This window comes from Rhodamnia argentea, chromosome 4 (assembly GCF_020921035.1).
Source record: "Rhodamnia argentea isolate NSW1041297 chromosome 4, ASM2092103v1, whole genome shotgun sequence".
In the NCBI taxonomy this organism is placed as follows: domain Eukaryota; kingdom Viridiplantae; phylum Streptophyta; class Magnoliopsida; order Myrtales; family Myrtaceae; genus Rhodamnia; species Rhodamnia argentea.
Window position 1 is genome coordinate 23,083,000 of NC_063153.1, and position 24,731 is coordinate 23,107,730.

The window sequence follows — 24,731 nt, forward strand, 5'->3', positions numbered from 1 at the left end:
AAAATTATTGGTAGTAATAATAGTAACAATAAAAGAGGAAGAATAACCATATTATATATATATACTCGTGTAAAGCGAAAGCCAAGTAACTAGTCCTAATCTAAGTAGCACTAACACCGACATGCGATATGACATGATACGATACGATACGACCGATACGTCATTTATAAAAAAAAAATAGAGAATTTCGATACATTGAGATATGTTATTAATTATCATATATATATAAATATCAAAGATGAGTTTTTTTCTTTTTCTTTTTTTATTAGAGATTCATGATGAGGTTTTTCTAGGGCTAATTGGGTATGATAATTTTGAGGTGGCTAGATTGTGGATTCATATATTTTTGGTATATTTACATTTTGATTCATTAATTTATTAAAGATGTTTAAAATTGACCGGCGATGGAATGCTGGACTTACGTGTCATTGACTTGTCCGTAGTGCTGACCTCGTGTCCGATGTCTGACACTTGTTTGACCATGTGTTGGTCATATGTCGAATAGTGTTGAACGCTCGTCGAGTGTCGGACACGGCGCGGAATCCTCGAAAAGCGTGGGTACTTTCCAGTTCTTAATATGGGACGAAAGTATTACCCCACTATCATATCACCATCAATCTTTCATGATTATTTTAAAGAAAACATTTTCCGTTGCCAAGAGATAAATAGCATAATTTTCTCATCCAAAAATGGCATCATTTCAAATATTGGGAAAACAGAGGAGCACAGGTGGCACGAGCGCAACCGTTTTATTCATTTCCGCCCAGGGAAGAACCACCCAGAAACGACGTCGCTGTCTCCCTTCCGCTATATAAATACGAGGCCACTCGAACCCCGAGTCCTTCGCCGACTGGTTTTGTGACGAAGAAGCAGCAGAGACAACTTTTAATCCGAAAAGCTCCGAACCATGGGGAAGCAGAGCGGCAATGGCGCCTTCGAGGTCACCAAGGTCTCCAGCCTCAACTGCATCGACCTCTCCTGCTCCGACGTCCACCAATCCGTCGCTCTACTCAAGCAGGTCCTCCTCGTTTTGAGATTGCCGCGCGGCGCTCTTCCGAGGCGACGCCGGTTTCGATTCCGCGACTGATCCCGAGCTCGGCGTCTTTGGTGTGCGCAGGCGTGCTTGGATTGTGGATTCTTCTACGTGATAAACCATGGGATAAGCAGCGAGTTCATGGAGGAGGTTTTCGAGCAGAGCAAGCGGTTTTTCAATCTGCCGGTGGGCGAGAAGATGAAGGTCCTGAGGAACGAGAAGCATCGAGGCTACACTCCCCTGCTTGACGAGCTCCTCGATACTGGAAACCAGCTCCACGGTTCGGTCTCTCCAACGTCTATATGTTTAATATTTCCCTGCGTGCGGCCGTGACTATAACGTATAATGTCGGTATGCACATGCGTTCGCGCTCTGTAATGCATGCGCGCTTCTGTTTGTAATCTGTAATGGGAAGAATACTTCAGGCGCGTTAGAGAATCAGTTATAGCGAATTCTGCTTCTGGCACCGAAATCTTGTTTCTGAAAAATTAATAGGGAGAAGATCAGTAGCAAGAAAATCTAGATGCAAGCTTTTCAGAACTAGAAAGGCCTAGTCGTTTTCAAAGAGCTTGTTCAGTGAATTAGAACACGGATGGATGCGAGTCGCGACTCAAAGCAGAGATTAAACAAAAGCATGTGAACAAAATCGTATTTGTGGTTCTTGTAGAAAACATGTCCCTGCACATCGATTGGTGAATTTTTCCAGCAGATGATAATCGATAATTTTGATGTTCTGTTGTTTGTCAGTAGGAGATTACAAAGAGGGGTATTATATTGGTGTGGAAGTTCCTGAGGATGATCCTGAAGCGCAAAAACCCTTTTACGGGCCAAATGTTTGGCCTGCTTCTGGTGAGAAATCAATAGGATGGACTATTGGTTATTAGGTTCTCCACACATGCAGTTATGCTTCAACAGATATTCTTCTTCCCTTCTTTGCTAGAAATATTGCCTGGATGGAGAGAAACTATGGAGAAGTATCACCAGAAGGCATTGTGAGTCTTACAAAGTCATATTACCCACACTATATACTTTGCATTTTCTTTATTCTGTTGTCTTGCTTATTTTTTTCTAATGTTTGATGTTCATTTAGGGAGGTAGCAAAGTCAGTGGCAAGGATCATAGCACTTGCCCTTGATCTGGAAATTGATTTCTTTGATAAACCAGAAATGCTTGGCAAGCCTATTGCCACATTGCGCTTGCTACACTATGGAGGTGAAATTTCATTTTACAGTCTCTGCTGCTAAACAAGATAGGTTTCTTCTAAGTAATACTGACATCTCAATTGTAATGCAGGAGAAGTTTCTGATCCCTCACGAGGAATGTATGGAGCAGGAGCTCATTCAGACTATGGTTTAATTACCCTGTTGGCAACAGATGATGTGTTAGGCCTACAAGTATGAAGCATGCTATAACGTATCATATTAATCATCTTTTGTGCACCAACTACTGCATGTGCTTACTTTCGGTGGATCCTATTGTGTTTTGTAGATATGCAAGGATAAGGATGCAAGTCCTCGTGTTTGGGAATATGTAGCACCAGTTAAAGGGTAGGTCATTGTAAACTCTGCTGAAAAAGATTAAGGTTCGAGTTGTGCCATTTTGTCAGTTATATACTCTTGATGATACATTGGATTTATCCAATTCCTCTTCTGTGAAAAATTTAGGAAATTTTCAGGCTGTATACATCATACGTCATCATGCCATATATCTATGAACTCTTCATCTTTTATGCTAAGCAATTTAAGTGTTTGCCCACATTGCCTATAATCTCATGAAAGGTTCTTTTTGCCTCGGTAAAATTAGGTAACGGTATTGGTTTGATGTCATGTAAATTCCCCAATAAACCTCAATATACTCATTTTGTAGAATCACATGGTTCTTGATGAACCATCAATCAAAGGTTTCCTGCTTGTATTGGTGTTCATTCTTTTAAAGGAAACTTCTTTGCATGAAATTGGAGCTTGCTAAGCTCAATAAGGTTAATTGACCTAGAAGTTCTGGTACAGGAGATCATAGAAAGAACTTATCTATTTCTTTGAAAAATGATAAGTTTTGTCATTGGTTTGTTGCTGGCAGAGCTTTCATTGTGAATCTTGGTGATATGCTGGAGAGGTGGAGCAACTGTATCTTCAAGTAAGGAACATCTCTCAGCTTTAAAGTTAGCTGAAAATGCATTTGCATGTTAAAGTGTGCCATAAGTATACTACTAGGAGCTAGGTGATTAAAACAGAGGTTGATCTTGAGGAAAAAAATGCTATGCCCTGATCTTTGGCCATGTTTTCTCCCGAATGCCAGCTTTACAGAAATAGCTAGTTTTATGAGACCCAAATGTTTGGATAGTCTTGCTTTTCAGTTAAAAAGTCATTTCATGTGTCTGTGATCCGATTAAAGCAATTGTCACCGGCATTTTTTTTTTCCGCCAACTTACTCCGTGTTCGAGGAAGTGAAGACAGCAGTCAAGTCAGATTCAAGACCACCTGGAAAGCTTCTGAGAACATTATTTTTGCTCAATGCTTATTTCATGACCATATTTTAATTCAAGAAATGAGCATGAAGACCCACCAGAAACCTCCACAGGATTGGGTTTTATGGAATTCTTATCTCATTGCCATGCCATATTTCCTCCAGTGAACATGTTTAGAACTCTTTCCTCAACTTGCTTTTTTATGTTCTTTTTATGTGTTTTATGTCTTTTCCTGATGCACTTTGCTTTTGCTTTTGTCAGGTCTACATTGCACAGAGTACTAGGAAATGGCCAGCAGAGATATTCCGTAAATCTCCTGCCTTATCTCAGGCTCTGAAGGCCTCTTTAAGCATTTAACAATTTCCTCCAGAGAGTAAATCTTGCTGTTTATCTACTTTTGGATAAGCTAGTTACAAATATTTTGTAAATCCAATTTCAAGTACCAACTCACCTCTTTCCCCCACTGAGAGCAATCACACATATTAGGAAAAAATAAGTGGTGAAGATCCTGTTTCTTTAGCACTTTGATAAGTCTGTTTGAGCTCAACTTAAAGTAGCACATTGTCATTGTTCAACCTATATATAGCAATTATTACTTCCTTGTAAAAGCCATGTTCTTTGACTTCATATTCGTTCTTCATCATTACTTGGAAGTCTGCTGTACTTTTTGCTGCAATAGAAGATTGCTGCTGCCTTTTTTTTTTTGGAGTGCGTGTGTTCTTTTTTTTTTTTTGGGGGGGGGGGGGGAGGAGGAGGGAGGAAGGTGTTGAGCAGATAAGTTGCTGCTTTAGAAAATCAAGGGTCATACATTCCTTAATAACTCTGTTCTTTATGCAGATCGCTTATTTTGTAGAACCTAGTCATGATTGTCTTGTGGAGTGCCTGCCATCCTGCAAGTCAGACGAGAATCCTCCAAAGTAAGTCAGAACACTATGATCCTAATAAGAACCCGCTTGTGCTGATAATAACTGAGTACTTATGTTCTTGATTCTAACCTTAACCAATTGCATGGCCCATTTGGTCAGTGCTAGTGGTTAATTTGTGCTATAATTCATGTGAGAGTGGGCTTTTTCTTGGTTTGTACGTTTCTACTCCAGGATAGAAATATTCCATGCATCCTATTTTGGGAAATGGTTTCCAAATCACACCATATATTACCTATAGATCTCCATGAGAAGTTTTTGTTCATGTGAAACTCAATGTCGTACACATGCCCTAATCTCCATAAGTTCCGAAGTGATTCATATCCGGATTGAAGTCCTAGTGTTGGGGCTGCCAGTTCGGTAAGTCGCTGGGCAAGATTAATCGGCACATTGTTGCTTAATGTTGTATAAGTCGGCATGTGCATCGTAGACAAATCCTTTTTTTTTTTTTTTTTTTTTTGGTAAGGGACAAATCCTTGTTTCGCCCGTTCTTATTTCCTTTTTTGGGATATTGCGGCACAAATCTGGTGTACTTTGGTGTATTTTTGTGGACGGCTGTGGCTCTTGAACTGACTAGAAGTGCTCTTAATTTCTGTTGCCAGGTTTCCTCCTATCAAATGCGGGACTTACCTGAGCCAGCGCTACAGCGATACTCATACCGACTTGAGTACATACAGAGCAGAACAGACTTGAGCGGGCGTCATCAGGTGGATGCCTTGGCAGTCCGCACTGGTTGGTGATCTAAATAGGATTAGTTATCATTCATTGTCTCATATAGGCGCCAAAGGCACGAACCCCTAATCTCTATATCCCTCCGCCATTCATTGTTGATCTTTCTCATGTAACGACTACTGTCCTAATAATTATGGGGATCACTAATAGCGAGCCGCTAAGGTGGTTTAGGCATGCCATTGCCCCGGTAATTTTTGCCTTCGTTTTGGCCATGCGAGATACAACTCGTGGCTTTTGCTTGTTGAAATCTGGACATTTCCCCTAAAGCAGCATTTACTGTGGAGACTCCAGGAGTTCATGGCAAGACGGAGAAGGATTAATTTAGGTATAGTTTCTTGAACTCCTAAAGCTACAGCCAGTCAAGTCGAGAGAAGCAAGAATCCCGAACTTCCCTCAGAGGCAACGAGCGGGGTTCGAACCCGGTACAGGGAAAAGGGCGTAGGGAAAACCTTTCCAGATGGATGAACAGAGCTGCTCCAAAACTGAAGCACTCGTATGTAGAAAGATGTGGTGCCCGTGATAACAGAAGGCATTTATAATCTGGATATACAAAACACTCAAAGCGAGACTTAGCATACCGAAAGCGGGGAGAATAGTTCGCTGACAGATTTATTTGTTACAAGCACCTCGAGAATGCGGCCGACATTACCACCACATACCAGTCGCAGACCTTTGATTACCCTAGCGATAGTTTCGGTACACTGGGCTGTACATGCAGTTCTCGGCATACTCGACAAGATTCTCGGGCCGAGGAAGGTGTGACGCCAAGCCTGTTAAACGAGAACAGTAAGCCCAGATATCATGGCAAGATAGGATGGCAAATCGCCCATCTAGAGAGGGAATAGAAGGTGAACATATAAGGGCGGCTCACCTAGGTCATATGCCTTGGCAGCGACTTTCGCAGCTATGTGAGCAGAGATTTTCCTAATATTGGAGAACGGCGGGTAAATCAGTCCCTTCTCGAAGTTCTCCTGCGTCACTTGCCTGGCCAATGCTTCCGCTGTATCGTAGACCGACGGTGAGGGGCTGAGCTAGAGAACGTGCTACCGTGCAGGTAACTTCAAAACTTACAAATATGCAGCGACAAGCGGCAAAGATGGAATAGAAAAAAGCACTATAACTATGTAAGTGTCAACATCATCGGTACGTTAATGCACTTACAGGCAACCAGAAGCATCTCGTCATGGACTCGGATCGCTCCACTTATGACCACGCCGAGACCAAATCCAGGGAATATGTAAGCATTGTTGGACTATATCAACAGATGAATCCGAATCTAAGTCTTGGACAACCGACTAATTGGCTAAGCCAAAGAGTAAACTTATGAAAGCCACTAAAGAAGGAAGATAACCTGGCCAGGGACAAAGACTTTGCCCTCGAACTCCACCGGATCGAAAGGACTTCCGCTCGCAAATATTGCTCGACCCTGCAATTTGAGAACAGTGTGTAAGTAGGAATGGCAGAACTGGAAGGACATGACCGCATATCTGGAGTGGACAGCTTCATTAAGTCATATGTTAAATTTGTGTCTCGTAGAGATGATGAATATTGAAAATGCCATTTGGAATCACCTTACTCCAGGTATAGGCTTCTTCAGCAGTACACTCAGATTGAGATGTTGGGTTGGATAGAGCCATGATGAGAGGTTTCTGCATCGAATTACATCAGAGATGTGAGAGTTTGGACATTATTAACTACCTGCGATTGCGAAAAAACAAAAGAAAATAGTTCACCTCGTTAAAGAAGCACAGTGCCTCAATGACCTCCTTTGTAAATGTCTTTCCTACTCCAGAGGATCCAATCAGAATTGTCGGCTTGATTGCCTGAGGAGGTAATCAAGTATGCATAGTTAGCAGCTAAAATGAGAAAAGCTGTCAAAATCCATGAACATTTAGGAACAGAACGTGTATTTATGTTTTCGCACCTTGACAGCACCTAAGAGATCCTTGACAGGTTCGTGTTCATGAGCCCACGGCTTCTTAAAGTGTTGAAGCGATTCTTTCCTAGAACCGACAATCAATCCCTGCAAGAACATTTTGACAAGGATGATGTCAAAGTTGTATTCATTCACCATTGAAAAGCCGAGTCGTATCAAACTGAACGCTAACCTTAGAGTCGACCAGCCAGATCTTCTTACGAGTCTCCTCCACAGGAGCTTTTACCTACAATGTAGCAATGAAAGCTACTAAAAGTGCTAAAGTAAGCTTGAACTTTGTAACAATTAGGAGAACACTAGTCTGCATAAATCCATCAGTCAACTACCTGCTTTGACATCTCAAGAGCTATAAGCTCAGCTATGCCCGTCCCAGCCTGCATTGGCCAAGCATGTTTGAGTCAAGCAAAGAAGCAACGTTAAGAACAGCCAATACGAACATCCCTGGCGCATAATCAAAATGACGCCTAAACTTAACCAAATGATGTAAAGGGGGAGACAAGAAAAAGCATAATTAGCAAGGAAATTCATCGTTGTTTCAATAAAATGAGTCAAGTCGAAATGAAAATGCGAGTCCAGGTCCATCTCCTAATACGACTCTAAGAAAGAGGAAGTGGTGAACAAAAATTAACTCACCTCCCCAGCACCAAGGAACAAGAAAGTGTGATCTCCCAAGGTGCCACCTAGTAATTTTAGTGCAGCAACAACTCCTGCGAGCACAACAGCTGCTGTTCCCTGCCAAATAAGAAGGAAACAGATAAGTGCTCAGGAATAGATCTGCATGCTGTCATTGAGAGTAGTTAAAAGCAAACACCTGTATATCGTCATTGAAGACGAGATGAGTTGTGCCATATTTCGCAAGCAGATCAAAGGCGTTGTGGTTCGCAAAATCCTCAAACTGCAGATTTCAGGAAAACAATGAATCTGGACCGGATAAAAATATGAAACAGCTCGGAGAACTCCGTGGGGACAAGAATGTAAACGCCTGACCTGCACAAGGACTTTTTCTCCATAGTTCTTCTTGACAGCAGTCATAAACTCATTAAGAAAATCAGCATATTCCTGCAAATTTGCAAAACCTACCTCAATTAAGCCAAATGCATAGCAGGGTTAACAAACATGACAGAAGTAAAGGAACCTGTCCAGTTGCTCTTTTCTGTCTGAGACCAATGTAAAACTCATCTTGTAACAACTCCTCATTGTTTGTTCCCACATCTATTGTTATCGGCAAGCACTAGAAAACAAGTAAATATAAGATCAGATCTTGTAATGCATGCATCTGTAGCTACAGACAGATGCCTCATTCCAAACTTTCGATCTGTAGAATGTGGCCATGTTCTGAATTTTTAAATAAACTTTCGGAAATGGAATTTGAAGTGGAACAACAAACGCTGGCAGAAATACACCATTCAAAATTACTTACTGCTGAAGGACGAACTCCTCCAAGAGCTGTGTACAGCGCTAATTTCCCAACAGGGATGCCCATACCCTAGAAAAGTTCTATTCGGTCAGGAACCAAAGCTTGTCACACATACGATGTATGTCCATATCTTCATGTCCCTTGAAACTAAAAAAGCTTAAACTCACCTGGCACCCGAGATCGCCTAGTCCTAAGATCCTCTCTCCATCAGTCACGACTATAACTTGGATACTCCTCTCCGGCCAGTTCTTCAACACTTCCAAAATTTTACCCCTGGAAAAGCCAGCAAGATTTCGTAGGTTATGACATAGTTACATTTACTTGGGGCAAGTCAAAGCTCATAGAAACAGTGCATACTTCTCTTTTAAGCTTATATATAAACCCTGAGGTCGCCGGAAGATACTTCCATATTTTTGGCATGCCTCGCCCACGGTCGGAGTATAGACAATTGGAAGTAACTCCTCGACATTATCAATAAGAAGCTTGTAGAAAAGCCGTTCATTCCTCTCCTGTATATAAAGAACAGATGCATTTGAAACCCAAACATAAAAAAGATAGGGAAGAAAATCATTCTTGTCTTGATCTTCTATGAGCACAAAATGTCTCCTTCGTCGTTTGTTGCCATATTTCTTCCTTCAGATGATTGAAGTAAACTCAACACATCACTTTTGACTTTGCTACAATGAACCAAATGAAAAACTGTAGATCCCGACAACATATATAAAAAGTATACCTCCAGGTCCATCAGGGCCATATACTTCTGCAGTGGTACTTGATATTCTCGAAGATTTTTCATCAGTTTCTTCTCCTGTTATTACGAATTCATGATGAACAGAACAGTCAGACAAATTATACAGAATCATGGAGTTAAGGCGTGCAGAAATGGGATGGAGACTCAGGATGCTGCACTTATCGAACCTGAAGTTGCTGAGGCGCAACAGTAGGAGGCAACAGGCCACACAAGTAGTGGGCATCTCTCTCTTTCTCAGTGAAAGCGAGCCCCTTGTTATGGCGAGGATCTCTCAACAAAGAGTACCCACTGCATCAGTCGTCCACAGAAAGTAGTAGTCAGATCGGGAAATCGTGTAGAGTAAACGACGGAAACGATCAGAAATCTTTATGATCTTGAACGACTGATTTTCTGCATAAAAGCTGTAACCATCCATCTTCAGATATTTTACTCTGACCATGGCAATCTTCGTTACATTGGATTGGAGGTAAAGAATCAACAGTTTGTTGTTCGACGCAAAATCAACTGTAGCATTCATAGACAACAATAACATGAAGAGCTGCTGTATATATTAGTGTAGTCGTAGGCAAACATAGACTTTTACATTAGCTATATGTCCGAAATGATCATATGCACATGCAGAGAGAGGGAACACGGGCGACTGCATGTGAAGATCCTTATGTTCTGTGGGAGAAGGATCCGCTTCTGAAATCGTATCGGTCAATTGCATATTAACCAAGAATCCATTACTTTTCTTAGCATCGCATCGAAATCTCGATAATGACTTAACCACCTAAAAATTTAGGACATCCATGTCCGACGTTAACAGAATTGGAGATCCTATGTTGACTTGACCGAGCGGAAACTGTTGGACCAAAAATGCATCGGAGCAGCCTTGCGTGACAAGACAAACTCAAACCGAAAACAGAACACACAACTGAATAGACTGATGGAAATCGACTCCTGAAATTGAGCAACAGAAACCGAAGCTTATGCAAATCTAAAAAACCAGAAGCTACACCCGAAGCTCGGATACGCTGAGAAACGAAACCAGAATCTTAACAGGCCGAAGATCAATCATCGGTCAAAGGAGGAGTTTGACCTGGCGACGGAGAAGGTCCAGGGAGTGACGAGCTGGTCCTCGGTGGCGCGATCCTCGCCGTACGCGTCCTCGACGCCGCCTCCGACGGTGCCCTTGGGGTCCAACACGGTCGCTCCATGTCTCAGATCCTTCATCGTGCTCTCCATCTCCGACGTGAAAACCTCCCTCCTCCTCCTCCTCCTCCTCCTCCTTTACTTCTTCAAAGCTCAAAGGTCAAACGACACCGACTGGGACCAAGAAGAAAAACCAGAGAAACCGTCACCGAGTCCGAGATGCTCTCAGTGTGCACTAGAAAAAGCTACGGATCAATAGTTTCTGGGCGACGACTGTGCTGCGAACACGTTGCCTCGGCTCTCTTGACAGCCAATACAGTAACAATCATAGTGACGACGACGATGATCGCATTTGCAAAAAGTCCGAATCGGACAAAAAGTCGGAAAACGGACATGCTTTTTATAAAATATCTGCACACTCTATCGCCGTCGGATCGGAGCAGTAACTGACGTTAGAACTGTTGAGATCACGATCGAGGATTCTAATTAAAGTCATGCAGATCATCGCGGCTGACCAAAAGGACAGATGTTGTGGGGGAAGAAGATGGCCACGTGTCATTACCTTTGTTCGTACGGATGTTTCCTAATTGGGAAAAAGCTCGACCTTCCCCTGTTTTGGCTTGCTTACTTATACGGGGAATCTTCGTTTCTTTATATCATCGAGCGACGGCGTGACGAGGGACGTGCCCTGCAGTAACGTTAACGTTTGAGAGAGAGAGAGAGTGTGTGTGTGTGTGGCGCTGGTGGGCGGTCGTCTAGCGGCTGCAGCCACGCTCGATATTTGTGATGACACGACAGCCAAGGCTGATAGGAAGCACCAGCCTTGGTGATAGTGGTGGTATACTACTGTCGCTTTGCTTGCAGAGTTGGCGGTGGCGGCGGCGGCACCCAACTCTCATGACAATGTGGTCTATTTGCTGGCGGTGGTGATTAATTTGCTGTGGCTATATTTGACATAAATTCATATGAATAATGAAAATATATTTAATAGATTAATTATTTAAAATGATACAAGCGATGTATTTAAACATATATTTTTTAAATTATTCAATTTTTTGCAAAACAAAACACACCCTTAGTTTTTTTTTTTTTTTTTTTTGGTCCGAAAACACACCCTTAGTTGATTACCAACTTCTATCCCACTGGACGGACAAGAACCAACCACAGATAATTACCAAGATAATAATTCACGATTTGACGCCCCATGACACTCTGAAGAAGTTCCCAAAGCGGGCTGCTTCCTCGTAACTGAGATCCTCCTTTCAGTCCCTTTCCACAACTCAGCAAAACTCAAATATGCTAAAAAACTGAGTTCAAAACCAAGATTATGACTAGCATCGGCGCTCAGCAAATTGACTCTAGGCCACCAGCACCAACAACAACAAAGCAAAAGCCAGGACAAAAATATATTGTGATCGATTGGAGGACCCATCATTCCTTACAACACATGCAGTCAGAGGATGCAAGACATTCATCTGCAAAAGCGACATTTATTCAAGGAGATGATAATGACGATGATGGGTCAAATTAACAATCTAAGGTTCGCATCCCATTCCACAATCGTGTTCATTTACTTCCTGAAGAAAATTTTTCTACCACCTTATATGTACACACTATATCACTGTCAAGTCACATAGTGCAGATAAAACAAAGATGAATCACGACCCACCAGTAAGTTCAAAGTAAAATAAGGGGTCAGTAAAAAATAAAAAACTTAGATGACTGGAATTAGAGACCTGGCCCTGTTCAGTTCAGACAATGAAAATACTTCATTTCTGGTGGAGCGATCGAAAAAACGATATTTGCATTTCAAGGAATATGACTGACTTCAAAGAATGCTGGACCAATGATTAAGTTAGAGTGTGAAGGGCTTGTCCTCCAACAAGGCTTCTCGATCACCTGACTCGTTCTGGAGTCTGGGTGGACACTTACTGTCCAAACCTTCTTTCAAGCCACTCTAAGTATGTAAAGGATAAAGAAGATAGATCGAGCTTGAGGACCTTTCCCCACATGAGCTTTTGCACTGACAAGTCCCGACAATCACGGTAACATAGGGTTAGCAAGTCCCATAGACTCTGCGACTTCACTGGCAGAAAATTTGTCTGCTTGTTCCTGTTAAAAAGGCAAAATAAAGAAACAATGAAGTTGCAGGATTGGGCAGATCTAGTATATGGGGAAATTGATGTAGCTTGTTTGTCCACATTCTCATCCTAAGATCTATCTAGCATGGTTTCTCACTTTGAACTCTTATCTCATCATTCATCCGATCATCTAAATTAGAAGAACAAAGAGTCTGCAAAATATCTGATCCAATCAGTTAATAAAAATACATGCTTATTAGAACTGGCCAAATATAAGTACCTGAAGGTGATGCAGAAGATACATCAAGAAAAGATGTACAAATACCTGCAAAATTACAAATGCTATCGTGAGAAAAACTATCTACCAAAACTGTTGCCATCATGCATCCGTGTAAGTCAAGTGGTTACCAGGTAAAAAAGTAGGAGCAAACGGGCTGTTGGATATCTCCAAAGAAATCTAGTTGCCCTTGCAGCGCCGGAATCTAACAATTTAGCTGCCTTTTGCAACTGCATTGGACATGTTAAAGCAATTCAGAAAAAAAAAAGAAACCAAAAAGGAGAAAAGTTGGATAAAAGTGAGAGGAATCACTTGTACGCTTGCCCCAACCATATGACGGTGATGCAAGGGGAGAGGCCTGCAGATTAAAGTATTAGGAGCAAATCAAATTAAACTTGTTCCTAAGTGGAGTATAACACTGTGTAAGGTACTCTCTCTCTCTAACAATGACCACAATCATATTGCCAACTTCATAAGAAAAACATGACGAATCAACATACTCAAGAGCCTTCATTTCAGAGTCCTCTTCCCAGGACGATGAAGCTCTGCGTGAGACCCTATTTCTTTCTGCCTCTGCCTGATCAATCAAACAGTTCAGAACAAAAAAAAAGAAAAGGACATTGATGTTATAGGCTCTATGAATATTCGAAGTACAGGTACCCTGTCAATTAGAAGACATAAACCATACATCCCACCTGTGCTTCTTGAGTACGTGTCAGTTCCTTTTCCAATTGAAATTCTGCCGCAGCCTTTTCACTAGCCATGGCTTCAAGTTGTGTTTGCTTGTAGTACTGTCATAACAATGAACAAGACATCATACATGTGTGTTGTACTTAGTAACCAGACAATTTCAAACTAAGAGTTCAGTCTACCAATAGATCAGTGAGCTCACGATACCGCTTCTCAAGCTCTGTATGCTCCTGCAAGAAAGAAGCAAACCAAGAAAAAACTATTTACCAACAGCAGAGCAATAATTACATAAGATGGGACAAGACATTCAGGCAAAATCAACAAATCAAGCAAAGACAAGAAAACTTGTTAAAGGAAATTTTTAAGAGCTATTTCAGCTTATCTCAGCAACATTAAGTAATCATCAGTAAGATAGGCGGAAATCGTCAAGGAACAATGGCAGGTGGATAACTTTAAGGAAAGATTTGGTGAAGTAAATGATGGTTCTAAGAGATAATTAAGAGAAAGGCATAACGTCCAATATGACCTGCAAAACTACATGTGAAACAAATGTCAATTGAGAGAAAAGGTATGACTTATGAGCTAATCAGAACTGCAGTATTATATGTATTTTAAATCACATCAATCTCTGAATTTGAGAAGGTGATGGTTTAGACCTCATTTATCGGATTATTTTCCCTTTCAGATCCCATGGACTGTTGCCATTTGCTTCCAATGTCAACCACAATGAGGATAGATAAGCAAACTAATTATAAATTTTACAATAATGCCAGTTCAAGTAAGAGAATCAAACAATTTGCTTGGTTTTAGACCACCATCAACCCAAACCTACTGCCAATTAGAAGTTACAACTTTACCCCGTATGACCATAGATTCACGTTTTCATCACCTTAACATTCTTCCACACCAATATTTACTTCCGCCATCTCAAAAAATAAGTAATTTCTGCTGGGCCTTTAACCTTTTTTAGGTTCGCTCCACCGCTTGTGCGGGCACCCGTCAATTCCTATGAGTTTCATTCTTGCAAAAGCACTCCCCAGGCGGAATACTTGCCGCTGGACCATACTGTCCAACAAACTCTTGAAATATCAGGTTTGATCAAGCAAGTAGCAGTGCAAGTAGAAATTTGGATGCCGTGCTATTTTACTCATAAAGTCGGGGGTCACTGGACACTTGGCATGAGCCACATACAGAGTTAGCTTGCGGTTCCTATCAGTTTTCATTATTTGGTCTCCAACTGAAGAAACATACGCTGCATGAAGGTAACACATGAACCAAATAGCCTCCCCATCAAATGTGCTATTGGGAAACTTGAGCTCTATTTCACAGGTATGGAAAAAGATAAGAAGAATGCCACCACAATTTACAGACATTAGATTAAGGATCACCTGACGAGAATAGTGCTCAGCATCCCTCCTCATGGCAGCCAATTCAACCTTCATCTTTTGCAATTCAGCCTATAAATAAAACAAGAGTCAGGGTATTAAGTGGAAATTACGCATGCAAATTGGTCAAATACATTGAACTGCAGTTACAAGCTCTAAAATCTATGTTAGAGATTCCAATAACAGCAAAATTGACAGTAAAAGTCTTCCCAGTTCTCTTTTATAAGAAAAGAGAGAAGCAAGGGGCAAAGAACACCTGCCTCCATAGTGGAAACCTTGTTCTCCGCATCTCTCTGGCCTTGACGAGCAGATGCAACTTCTTCCTGCCACGCCTGCATCTTCATAAATTAAGGTTTTACATGAATGTATGGGAGTCATTAAAACAAGCAAAATCTACACAGATTAGGATTCCATTACCAATTTTCATCTCCAGCTACATGTCTAGGTAAGAATGGCATGGGCAGAAGTTCAAAGAAGCATAATCTACATAGAAACTGCAATGAATTTCCGGGCTACATACATTCGTGTCTAAAGCACCTATTCAAAAATAACAAAGCCAATCTGTAGATGATTCATGTTCCTTATCAGGAAAAGTCATTCATGAAAAATGGGCGGATTTTTTTTCTTCAAATTGACCTCTGAGATACACCTCCAATCAGCACCAACCATGCTGGAGATCGCACAATGAAGATCAGGTCATTCTAAAAGGGTATACAAGGACCCTTAAGAATAGGCAAAACTATTACAATTGTGCACCTTAACAGGGCAGTGGATTTTACAGAAAATAAGTCGTTTCATCAGTGGTGGTCCTCACGAAGTCCATCAATAACTAGGCTCATATGGCATGTGAATGAGAAGCCACTATTGATGGCATAGAATAATGTGCAAAACTCGGGATGTAACTTATGCATTCAACAAGTAGACAAAAACCAAGCCAATATTAATAAAATATAAGCAATTCCTCGTTGATTAAATCTACTAAAGCGAAGAATATACATTCCAACTGCATATAAATTTATTCTGATCTGCATTTTTTCATAGGGCATGTCCTTGCGTGAAAGAGTTGATAATTCAAAAGACTACCACAGAAAAGCACGAATCACATTTGTACCTGAATCAGTTTATTTGTCTCTTCTGGAGACTTCTTTTGTTCACGTCGAACACGTGCTTCCATATCGTGCAATTCTTGATTTAAGGATGAATTTTCAACCTAATGTATTCAAGCTGACAAAGTGTAAGCTAAAGCTGCATTTAACTCTCATACAAACCAAGTGTCCAGGATGAAAGAGGACACAAGCAGGTTGAACATTAATCATACCTCCAGAAGCGCCTTTTGCTGCTCAAGCTCAGCTATCCTTGCAGTCCTCTCATCTATGGTCCGCTGAACAATCAAGCAAATATGGCATGCAATAAGTTAGCATTGCTTCACACTCATTTCAAGGCAGAAAACCCGTGTCTGGAGATTTTAGAGACTGCCACTGCATTGAACCACCGACGATAATATAGAGAAGGTAAAAAATCTGAGTCCTCACATTACCTGAATTCTCGCAAGTGCTGTGGAGGCCTCGACAGCTCTGTGTTCTAATTCTACTTCCCTTTCCCGGGCAGCCTATAAATAAAAGTTATTTTCCATTTAATAAAGGAATTAGCGAGACATAAGGAAAGCAAACAAATCCGGTTCAAACCTTTTTGCTAGCATTATGTGCTGCATGCTCTTCTTCTGCCCTCCTTTCTGCAGAAGCCAGCTCCTCACGGATGGCCTATAAAAGACTTGCATGCTTACTCAAGAGAATCTAATTGTTAGAAAGCCCAACCCAAAAGCTTAAGCTGATAGGTGGAGGAAGACCACATGAATATAAAGAGCATACAGGACCCATTCACAACTGATGTGGGACAACAACTTCAACACTAATAATCAAAGCAATTAACATGCGCCCATGCTCTCGAGTCCACACAAGTCCTTCCATGACTAACTATTATCTTTTCCAGTTCGAAGTAGAAAAGGTGAGAAACAAGAGGGCCGACTTACTTGCATCATCCTCGTCTCAGTCAATTCTCGATTTCTCATAATAGATTCCATATTCACCTGGTAAGAGGAAGAGTAAAAACAATTAAAGTAATAGATAGCATTGAGAAGTTCACGATAAGGCATATGGGGCAGTCACAAATTATAGCTGAATTCTAATGCAATATAATCAGAGAAGCTGATTAACTAAAACTTTATCATTACTCCAATTACATTCATGTTAAGTATTATAAGAAATCATGTCAGACAGATCAACCCAGCATTTCTTAAGATAAACGTGAATGTTTCCAGAAGGAACTTAACATGACTGCAGAAAAAATGAAATCTGGTGGAGTCAAGAAAGTCTGTTCAAAGCCAGAGAAAACTAGAAAAATTTACCAAGAATATTACTAAAAGTTCTTGCTCAGCCTTAGCCTAATTCTCTAATATTCCTTCACAAGGACTGTAGAACAACAGGATGTTGTAAAAAGTATGAGCTTGGAATCTAAATGTACACAATCATTTCTCCAGATCATTTACAGTATCCCACGGGAAGTCACATTTAATATACAGGACTTTACGATACTGCCTCTGGAATCAAATCACGGAGATTTTCCCTCTTGAACTGAAAATATCCCTTCCTCTGGGGACGAGAATGACTGGGAGACAACCAGTCAGCCATGTTCCAGTGTATAAAAGAGTCGATGCATCAGTGAACCAAGATTAAGATTCAAACTGAGGGACCGCAATCAACACAAGGTGCATAACGCAAATAATCGCAGGAAAGGAAAAGACAAGCTACATTGCACTACAAACAACATTATCAGAAAAATGAGAATGATCACAGCAGACACCAAAATGCTTCTTAAGCACAAACTAAAGCCTTCTTAATGATTGCCAAAACTTTGCAGAAGAATGAGAGACAGCAAGCTGATATAAATTATAATTGCTAAAGATGTCTTGAACCTGCAGTGAAGCCAAATTTCCTTCAGATAGAGCAAGTTGTGTCTTCAGGGAATCTACGGATTTGAGAAGTGCTTCGATTTCAGAGTTTTTTGCTGTGAGGGCTTCAGCCAAACTTGACTCTACTCTTGTGGCTTCATTTTTAGCTGCTGATAGATCTTGCTGGAGCTGCTTTATGTGAGCCTCGTACGATTTGCTGAGTTCTCTCTAGACATTAAGTTACGCTTCCACTTTAGTTGCTCAACATCATTATAACCTTCAGGAGGAATTGCTTCATAGCAACTTAAAATTACCTCTGAAGTAAGAAGTTCCTCGAGCTGTTGGTTTTCCAATTTGTATTCCTGAAGACGGGATTGAAGTCCAGTACAAACCTGGACAATCAAGTAAGCATCACAGAGTTACTGCTTGGGTAGCATCTTAGTATTTTTATTGTAAAATAAATCCTTCTGAAATAGTCTTGACTGAAAAGATGGCTTGTGATCCAGTAACTATTTGGGGACCATCCCCTTTTCATAGACGAATAAATCCATCTGAAGGGTCTTGAGTGAAAAGCTGACTTGTGTCCCAACTTAAAGCTCTGTCTCAATTTAATTGAGGTCTGTAATCAGAATTTCTGAGGATCTATCATTTACAGTTTTGAAAGCCTCTTTTTACAGTGACTCAAGAGGTTAAACATAATATAGCTGTACTAGGTCCACTGGAGCAGTACAAGAAAAAAGATTCAGCAATTAAGTCTGTCTCCTTAGCAAAACGTCTATATTATCAAAACTGTACTAGTTCTACTACAATTCCGTCAAATGGATGCCAAATGACAAGAGAAATGAGCAAAAGGAAACGTCCACAAATTTAATATCCACCATGCCGAAAAATGTCATATATTATCAAAACTATATTTATTCTTCTTTTGTCACTAAAACCTTTACGAAAAATAATATCAGTTGCAAGTACAACTTACATAATCATATGATTGCCTGAAGCAAAGTATCACAACAACCACATCATATGTCTAGTCTGAGATGACTATCCTAAGATTAGAACTTACCCTAGCTAACCTGGCCTCTTTAGACTGACCAGTGGAAGTTGCAGTTTTGAGAAGACCATGAGCCTGCACAGCAACCAAATGGACTAATTAACAAGAAGTCACAAATATTAAGAACTTAAGGGATTACGGACAATCTGCTCGCTGAATTATAACTAGTTTGCCTCATCAAGCTGCTCCTGCAATTTCGTTGAAGCTTGCTCTTTATGCTCTGAGTCCTTCTCTCCCTTGGGTGAAGATCCGACAATTTGATCAGTGTGTTTCATTTCACCTCCATTTCTACTGGGAACTTCGTTGGCTGCAGATTGAGATCTTTCCTGTTCAACTTTTGTAGGAGCAATTGCAACTTCTACTTCAATATTTTTGCATGCATCAACCGAGCGATCTTCATCGGCAACCTCAACGACTTTAGTAGGCAGGGGTGAGGCAGAACTCTCGTCACGGGCATCTTTAGCATTTTCATTGACAAGATCACTGCTTAGACTTGACACAGGAGTCTCAGCAATTGGTTCAGCTGCTGGAACTTCATCAGTATGCAGATCATGGTTGATCATGTTGTTTGCCTGCTTCTCTGGAGGCGTTGCATTGCCTTCAACAGGTTTTTCTTTGCTTAGGTCAGTCAAATGTTCATTGTCTAAAGATATCGACTTATGCAAATGGCTCCCCTCATTTTCAACTGAACCAGAAGAGGTGTCTCCGTCAGGTTTGGCATCTATCTGTGGAGCCCGGACATTAACATGCTCCTCTGCAGTATCAATTTCTCTGGGAGATTCAGTTGTAGAAGGACGTTTAACAACCTGCCAAGAGCACGCATGCACCAAAATGTGCTCTAAGTTGTTTTTCCTGAATGAAAGGGTACTACTCCAGGAACAGAGACAGAAGGCAAATTACCTTCTTCTGCTGCTTTGTCCTCTTGGCTTGAGATCCTTGCCCATTAGAAGCTTCACATTTTCAAAAGGAAAGCAGATAATTAACTAGACACACAAACTTAACATTTAGCAAAAAGGGACCTTCATAATTCATACTATGAACTCAAGAGAGTGCTTATTTCATAGCATCTGGCCCTGGTTCATCACCTAGACATGTTGGTAGAAATTACACTTACCAGTGGCATCTTAAACTTCTGGTACTTACTCATTAGAACATGACTGTTTTCTTGCATATACAGCAAGGAAAAATTCACATGAAAAGTCTTTACCAGTCCATATTCAGCCGCTTGAGTGGTAACTTTAAGAAAAAATATTCTACTCAAACATGAAATTTAGCTTCAAATCCTCTGAAATATCAGATGAGATGAGTTTGCTTCATTCCTCTTCAGACTCTCTTAGCAATTAGGGAAATCTCGAACTTCAAAAGCATTTCCAGAGAAAGTAAATCTATGCATCTGCTGTGTCAATCCTACCCCTCCAGAAGTCCCAAACTACTTAAGCTTATCTTTCATGAAAAGCCCTCATGAATTGTAGAATCACCGAAGCAAGTGACCTGCAAAGGGCTAATTATACTGGGGAAGGGAAGTTGGCTCCAGACACACGGATTGAAATGCATATGTTCTAACTTCTAAGCAAATGGCAGTCACCCAACCACAATTACAGGTAGATAACAACTACAGGATCGAAACCTAATAGCACGCATTCAACTATTGAAGTATGAGAAAAATACATCCAATGAAACCACTGATGATTCACCTGGCGAACTCTTCTGCTCTTCTGCCAAATCATTAACGACCAGCTTTGCCCTTCGATCAACAACTTCAAACAAATCTGTACAAAAAGAATCCACAATTTTCAGTACCCATTTTTATTGATAAGCTTAAAGCACTCAAAAGAATGCCAGGCTTCACTATCCTGCTAGTATATGTGGAGTCTTTACCACCCTTTATGGCAAGTGGCAAGAAAAAGTTCGAATTGGGTAATCTCTAGACACAAGAATAGTGAAAAGGAACCTAATCCAATTTCTTCAACAAGTCCTCTCTAGTTTCATGAAAAGAACTTGAGCATTTACATGTAATACAGGCATGGATAGAACAATTCGATAGTGTGAACTCCATGATTGATATAATTGTAAACAGCGATCTTCCACCTAATGATTTGTAACAACCATTCTACAGCGAAGCTAAGAGAGAACAAAAGAGCTTTCAACATTGCTTCCAAGCCTATAATGAGCCTCCCCTGTCTGAAGTCTGATTAGATTTTTGTTGTGTCGGAAGGCTAGAGACATCTAGCTTCATGAGGTGCTATTGAACTCAAGAAGTCACACACTTAGCGAAAATTTCAAGGCAGAGTTTGAAAGAAAGGAACCTCATGTAAATACTTTAGGAAGATAGAAATCTTTCTGATGATGAGAGACACAAAAGTAGATCACCAACTCGTGCTTTTGGGCAGTGCAACAGGTGCAAACTCATGTTATCTCATCCAGCGGTAAATTTATTGGCAAATTCCAAGTTAAGATATTAGACTGGGAGCTCTTTCAGTGAAAATCCACTTCCGTCAGAAAATGTGAAAGAAAGATCGGTGAATACTACCAGTTAATGTTGGACCATTTCAAATCACTTGTTTGATCCTGAATGACAATCAAATGTAAGGACAATTTGGATTAGCATACCAAGGGTCATGTCAATAAGCACGTCACAAATAGTTCGAATTACACAGCTCACAGCAACCCAACTCTCCGCCTGCTTTCACCAAACCAAACATAGATTGGCAGTTTCTTTCGATGTTGATCATCAATTGGAACAATCTTAAACAATTCCTGATAGAGAACAATTTGAGGCATGATGCCTATTGCCCACACATCAGGAACGGCCAAAAGTAACTCCACCTCCCTCAAAGCACACTGAAGCACCAAACGACGTTCTACTCAAGCGAGAATGACACTAACAAAAAGCCTTGGATCGGATGTTATGAACGTCCGAGCAGCCGAAAACGCACGCAAACGACGAATCCAACAGCTGAATAAAGATAAGAGAGATTTCGATGCGCACCTTCGGCCGCTTTGAGCCAGGAAGCCATTGGCGGGCACACCGATTAGCGGCGGACGACTGCGCTTCAGCGATCGAGCAATGGGGCTTCCATGAACGCCGATCGACGCAGCGACGAATTCGAGCAAAGGACTCGGAATCGAATCAGCTGAGGATCGGACTCGGTTCGGCCTGAGGGCGCGGAAGTGGATTGAATCCAGAGAATAGAATTTGGCAGCTTCGATTTGAGCTCTGCTCGCATGCGCTCTTCTTCTTCTGCGCCCAGAAAATTTGCTTCTTCTCGGTAGTTATTGAAGGAGGTGTGCCACAAGCAAAATGGCGCAGGGAGAGGGGGAGGCTGGCTTCTCAGTTATCCAGTGCGGTCGGGGCCGTCAAACAACAGTTTTTTCCACCAGTTGGACACTTCCACGTAGAACAAGAGCAACGTGGCAGTATTCTGTTGGCGGGTAAACTGCGGTTACAACTGATATTAGTGGGCCTGGTGGTTGCGGCGTCGGCATCAAGTCCATGGGCCTTCCCAGTTTGGGCTTCACGCAAAATGATTGGAAATGAGAAGATACTGAATTTCGTAAATAGATATACACACATATATATACATGTATTTATATACAGTCCTAATACCAAAAAAAAAAAAAATACTAACTTTAGCATCTGTCAAAATTGTATCCAAAAATTTAAACTCCCAACTTTTACTTTTATCTCAATTCTATCGACCTAATACCCAAAAACAGCTCTCGACTTTATCATCTATCCCGATTATATTCAAAAAAAAAAAATTATCTTATAAAAAATCCTCAACTTTAACTTTTATTCCAATTCTAATACTGTCAGCCTTCTATCCATAATCCATGTTAGATAATCATACGTGACATTTTCATGTCGTTAATGAATTATACGTCGACAAAGGCGACATGAAAATTCGACCAAAAAAAAAAAGGTTTGTAATTCCTTGTACTTATCTATACGGCCAAACATTCGAAGAATCTATTTGGAGAATTAGCGGAGGCTGTGGCCGAAAAACAAGAAAAGGAAAAATGAACCTCCACTTCTGCATTGTGCGATAATTATGGAGGTGGAGTGGGAATGGATGTTTACCGAAGAAGAAGATGGTGAAAGCTGGGTGAGAGAGAAAGTAACGATGGTGGGGAGAAAAGCTTGGGTGAGAGAGTGACGGCAGAGAGAGAGAGAGAGAGAGAGATGGTTAGTAACGATGACAGTAACGGGGAAGAGACAGTAACGAAAGGGGGAGAATCAAGGTTAATGGTGCGATCCATATCGACACATGGCGCCGGATGAAATATGAATGAGGTGGCATATTGCTGACTTGGCGAGACACGTCCACCTAAAATTTTCTCACTTATTACCTCTAACATAAGCTGGATCCAAAATTGGAAGCAAAAAAGAGAAAGAAAAACGTTCCTTGCGCAAGTGCAATCGGCATTATTTCTTCAAAAGGCTGTGATAATCAATCTGAACGCTTTATCGGGTCATTGAAGAGAGAGTAAATCGGGAAGTACTACGAACTTGCCAAGGTATTTAGGGATTCATTTGGATTGGGAGGCCTCTGAGAGACATGTTTACGTGGATACTTGCCAAGGTAAACATGAAACTTGAAGGCCGGAAGGATCGAAAGCTGGCAAAGAAATCCTCATCAAAGCAGTAGCGCAAGCATTACCTCACCACGCGATGTCTATTTTCAAAATCCCCATCTTTCGAGCTGCGAGACTCTCTCGCTGAATTCCTTGTGTTTCTTCGCGCAAACACGAAGCCCTCCAATTTATCGTCCTTCTCTCTCAGCTCATCGAATACCTCCTTCAAACTCGCTCCTCCTCCTCCGCCTCCTCCTCATCCTCTCCATAAGAATGTCATACACATCCTCAGCGATCCCCGCCTTTCAGCCGCCACAACACACTCGTCTCCACTCGTCCTACACATGCTTAGCTCCTCCTGCAGGCGGATTTTCTCCAGTTTCAGACACTCGGATGCATTCCTGAACGACTTATTCTGTCTCCTCAGGCGCTCGACCTCGTGGTGGCACATCCTCTGGATCGCTTCCAGAAGCTTCTCGACTTCCTCGAAAGTGGCAACATACTAGCGGTGAAGGCCGATCGCAAGGAAGCGATGAGCTCTGGCGCAGATCGATTCTGGACGTCCTCGAGGTTGTCAACGGAAGAAGTGGATCGGCATCTCGAGGTTTTGCCGATGGAGCGACTCCGGACGTCCTCGAGGCACAGCTCGTGGCGACTCAAGAAGGTACAGAAGGGCTCCTCACCCTATCTTTCATGTGATGAGTCCATGTAATTATCATTTCGAGTTAGACGAACTTCCATGTTCTATCACATGTCAAAACTTTGAATCGCAGCTGTCTGACCAAGGGTCTTGCATTTTAACATTCATAGTTCTTTCCAAAAATCTAAACTGTGACAAAAACAATCTAACAATGTGCTTATTATACCAGAGTAGTTAACACTCCTCACCGCGTGTAAGCCGGTCCTATAAACAATAAATAGCAGAAAAATAAGACGGAGTATCTTGATTCGAATCCTTGACACGTGTTCTGATATCATATCAAATTTTACAGGATCGCCAACTATTCTTAAAATTTAAATTGTTCAACGAATATCCGATTTAATGTTTTAAACGGTTTCACACTACTTAATAATAATGTTCACCATTATGAAGTCGATTTTAACTACCCCTTTAGCTTGCCAATTATGTAATAAATGCAGTTTGAACCTGCCACCAAAACTTCCGTTTCATATTTCATCCACTCGCTGACCTCAGATATAACTACCCAAGTAGAACCATCCTACCTTTGTTTTTTGCGGAATCTACTTGCATTAACAGCATGAATTCTTATCGGACTCAACAAAGCAATGTAGAAGCGCCTAGTACCACCATCACGTTGTAAATCAAGTGGCATC

At 41.2% G+C, this 24,731-nt stretch overlaps 3 protein-coding genes across 7 annotated transcripts; 1 reads left to right on the top strand and 2 right to left on the bottom strand.

Annotated features, from left to right (window-relative positions):
* Positions 1-824: 824 nt before the first annotated feature.
* LOC115740738 (2-oxoglutarate-Fe(II) type oxidoreductase hxnY-like) lies at positions 825-5,392 on the top strand. Of its 2 annotated transcripts, none has more exons than XM_030674319.2 (11): positions 825-1,018; positions 1,118-1,313; positions 1,781-1,882; positions 1,974-2,025; positions 2,124-2,245; positions 2,327-2,427; positions 2,522-2,580; positions 3,110-3,166; positions 3,759-3,804; positions 4,335-4,414; positions 5,023-5,392. In XM_030674319.2, exons 1-11 carry the CDS (start codon positions 908-910, stop codon positions 5,111-5,113), a joined length of 1,017 nt encoding a protein of 338 aa, XP_030530179.1. In that variant the 5' UTR covers positions 825-907; the 3' UTR covers positions 5,114-5,392. The 2 variants fall into 2 exon arrangements, with proteins under 2 accessions (XP_030530179.1, XP_030530180.1); XM_030674320.2 differs by having other exon boundaries at positions 1,784-1,882.
* Positions 5,393-5,614: 222 nt separating this feature from the next.
* Positions 5,615-10,688, bottom strand: LOC115740607 (NADP-dependent malic enzyme). Its single transcript, XM_030674119.2, has 19 exons — positions 10,338-10,688; positions 9,424-9,544; positions 9,239-9,313; positions 8,863-9,014; positions 8,673-8,778; positions 8,509-8,574; positions 8,224-8,319; positions 8,076-8,147; positions 7,900-7,983; positions 7,722-7,820; positions 7,415-7,462; positions 7,261-7,314; positions 7,077-7,175; positions 6,886-6,975; positions 6,724-6,801; positions 6,504-6,578; positions 6,314-6,404; positions 6,024-6,152; positions 5,615-5,922 (listed from the first exon to the last, which is right to left on the bottom strand). Exons 1-19 carry the CDS (start codon positions 10,481-10,483, stop codon positions 5,834-5,836), a joined length of 1,770 nt encoding a protein of 589 aa, XP_030529979.1. The 5' UTR covers positions 10,484-10,688; the 3' UTR covers positions 5,615-5,833.
* Positions 10,689-11,921: 1,233 nt separating this feature from the next.
* LOC115740605 (golgin candidate 1) lies at positions 11,922-22,117 on the bottom strand. 4 transcript variants are annotated; one of them, XM_048277357.1, is made up of 21 exons: positions 21,811-22,117; positions 20,516-20,590; positions 19,722-19,771; positions 18,995-19,627; positions 18,834-18,896; positions 18,085-18,162; positions 17,795-17,998; positions 16,853-16,909; positions 16,509-16,583; positions 16,361-16,432; positions 16,142-16,204; positions 15,927-16,033; positions 15,080-15,155; positions 14,827-14,895; positions 13,621-13,668; positions 13,444-13,539; positions 13,249-13,325; positions 13,061-13,106; positions 12,902-12,978; positions 12,752-12,796; positions 11,922-12,502 (listed from the first exon to the last, which is right to left on the bottom strand). In XM_048277357.1, exons 1-20 carry the CDS (start codon positions 21,836-21,838, stop codon positions 12,775-12,777), a joined length of 2,016 nt encoding a protein of 671 aa, XP_048133314.1. In that variant the 5' UTR covers positions 21,839-22,117; the 3' UTR covers positions 11,922-12,502; positions 12,752-12,774. The 4 variants fall into 4 exon arrangements, with proteins under 4 accessions (XP_048133314.1, XP_048133313.1, XP_030529978.1 ...); XM_048277356.1 differs by having other exon boundaries at positions 12,880-12,978; positions 21,811-22,116; XM_030674118.2 differs by having other exon boundaries at positions 12,880-12,978; positions 15,084-15,155; positions 15,935-16,033; positions 21,811-22,115.
* Between the last annotated feature and the right edge of the window lie 2,614 nt (positions 22,118-24,731).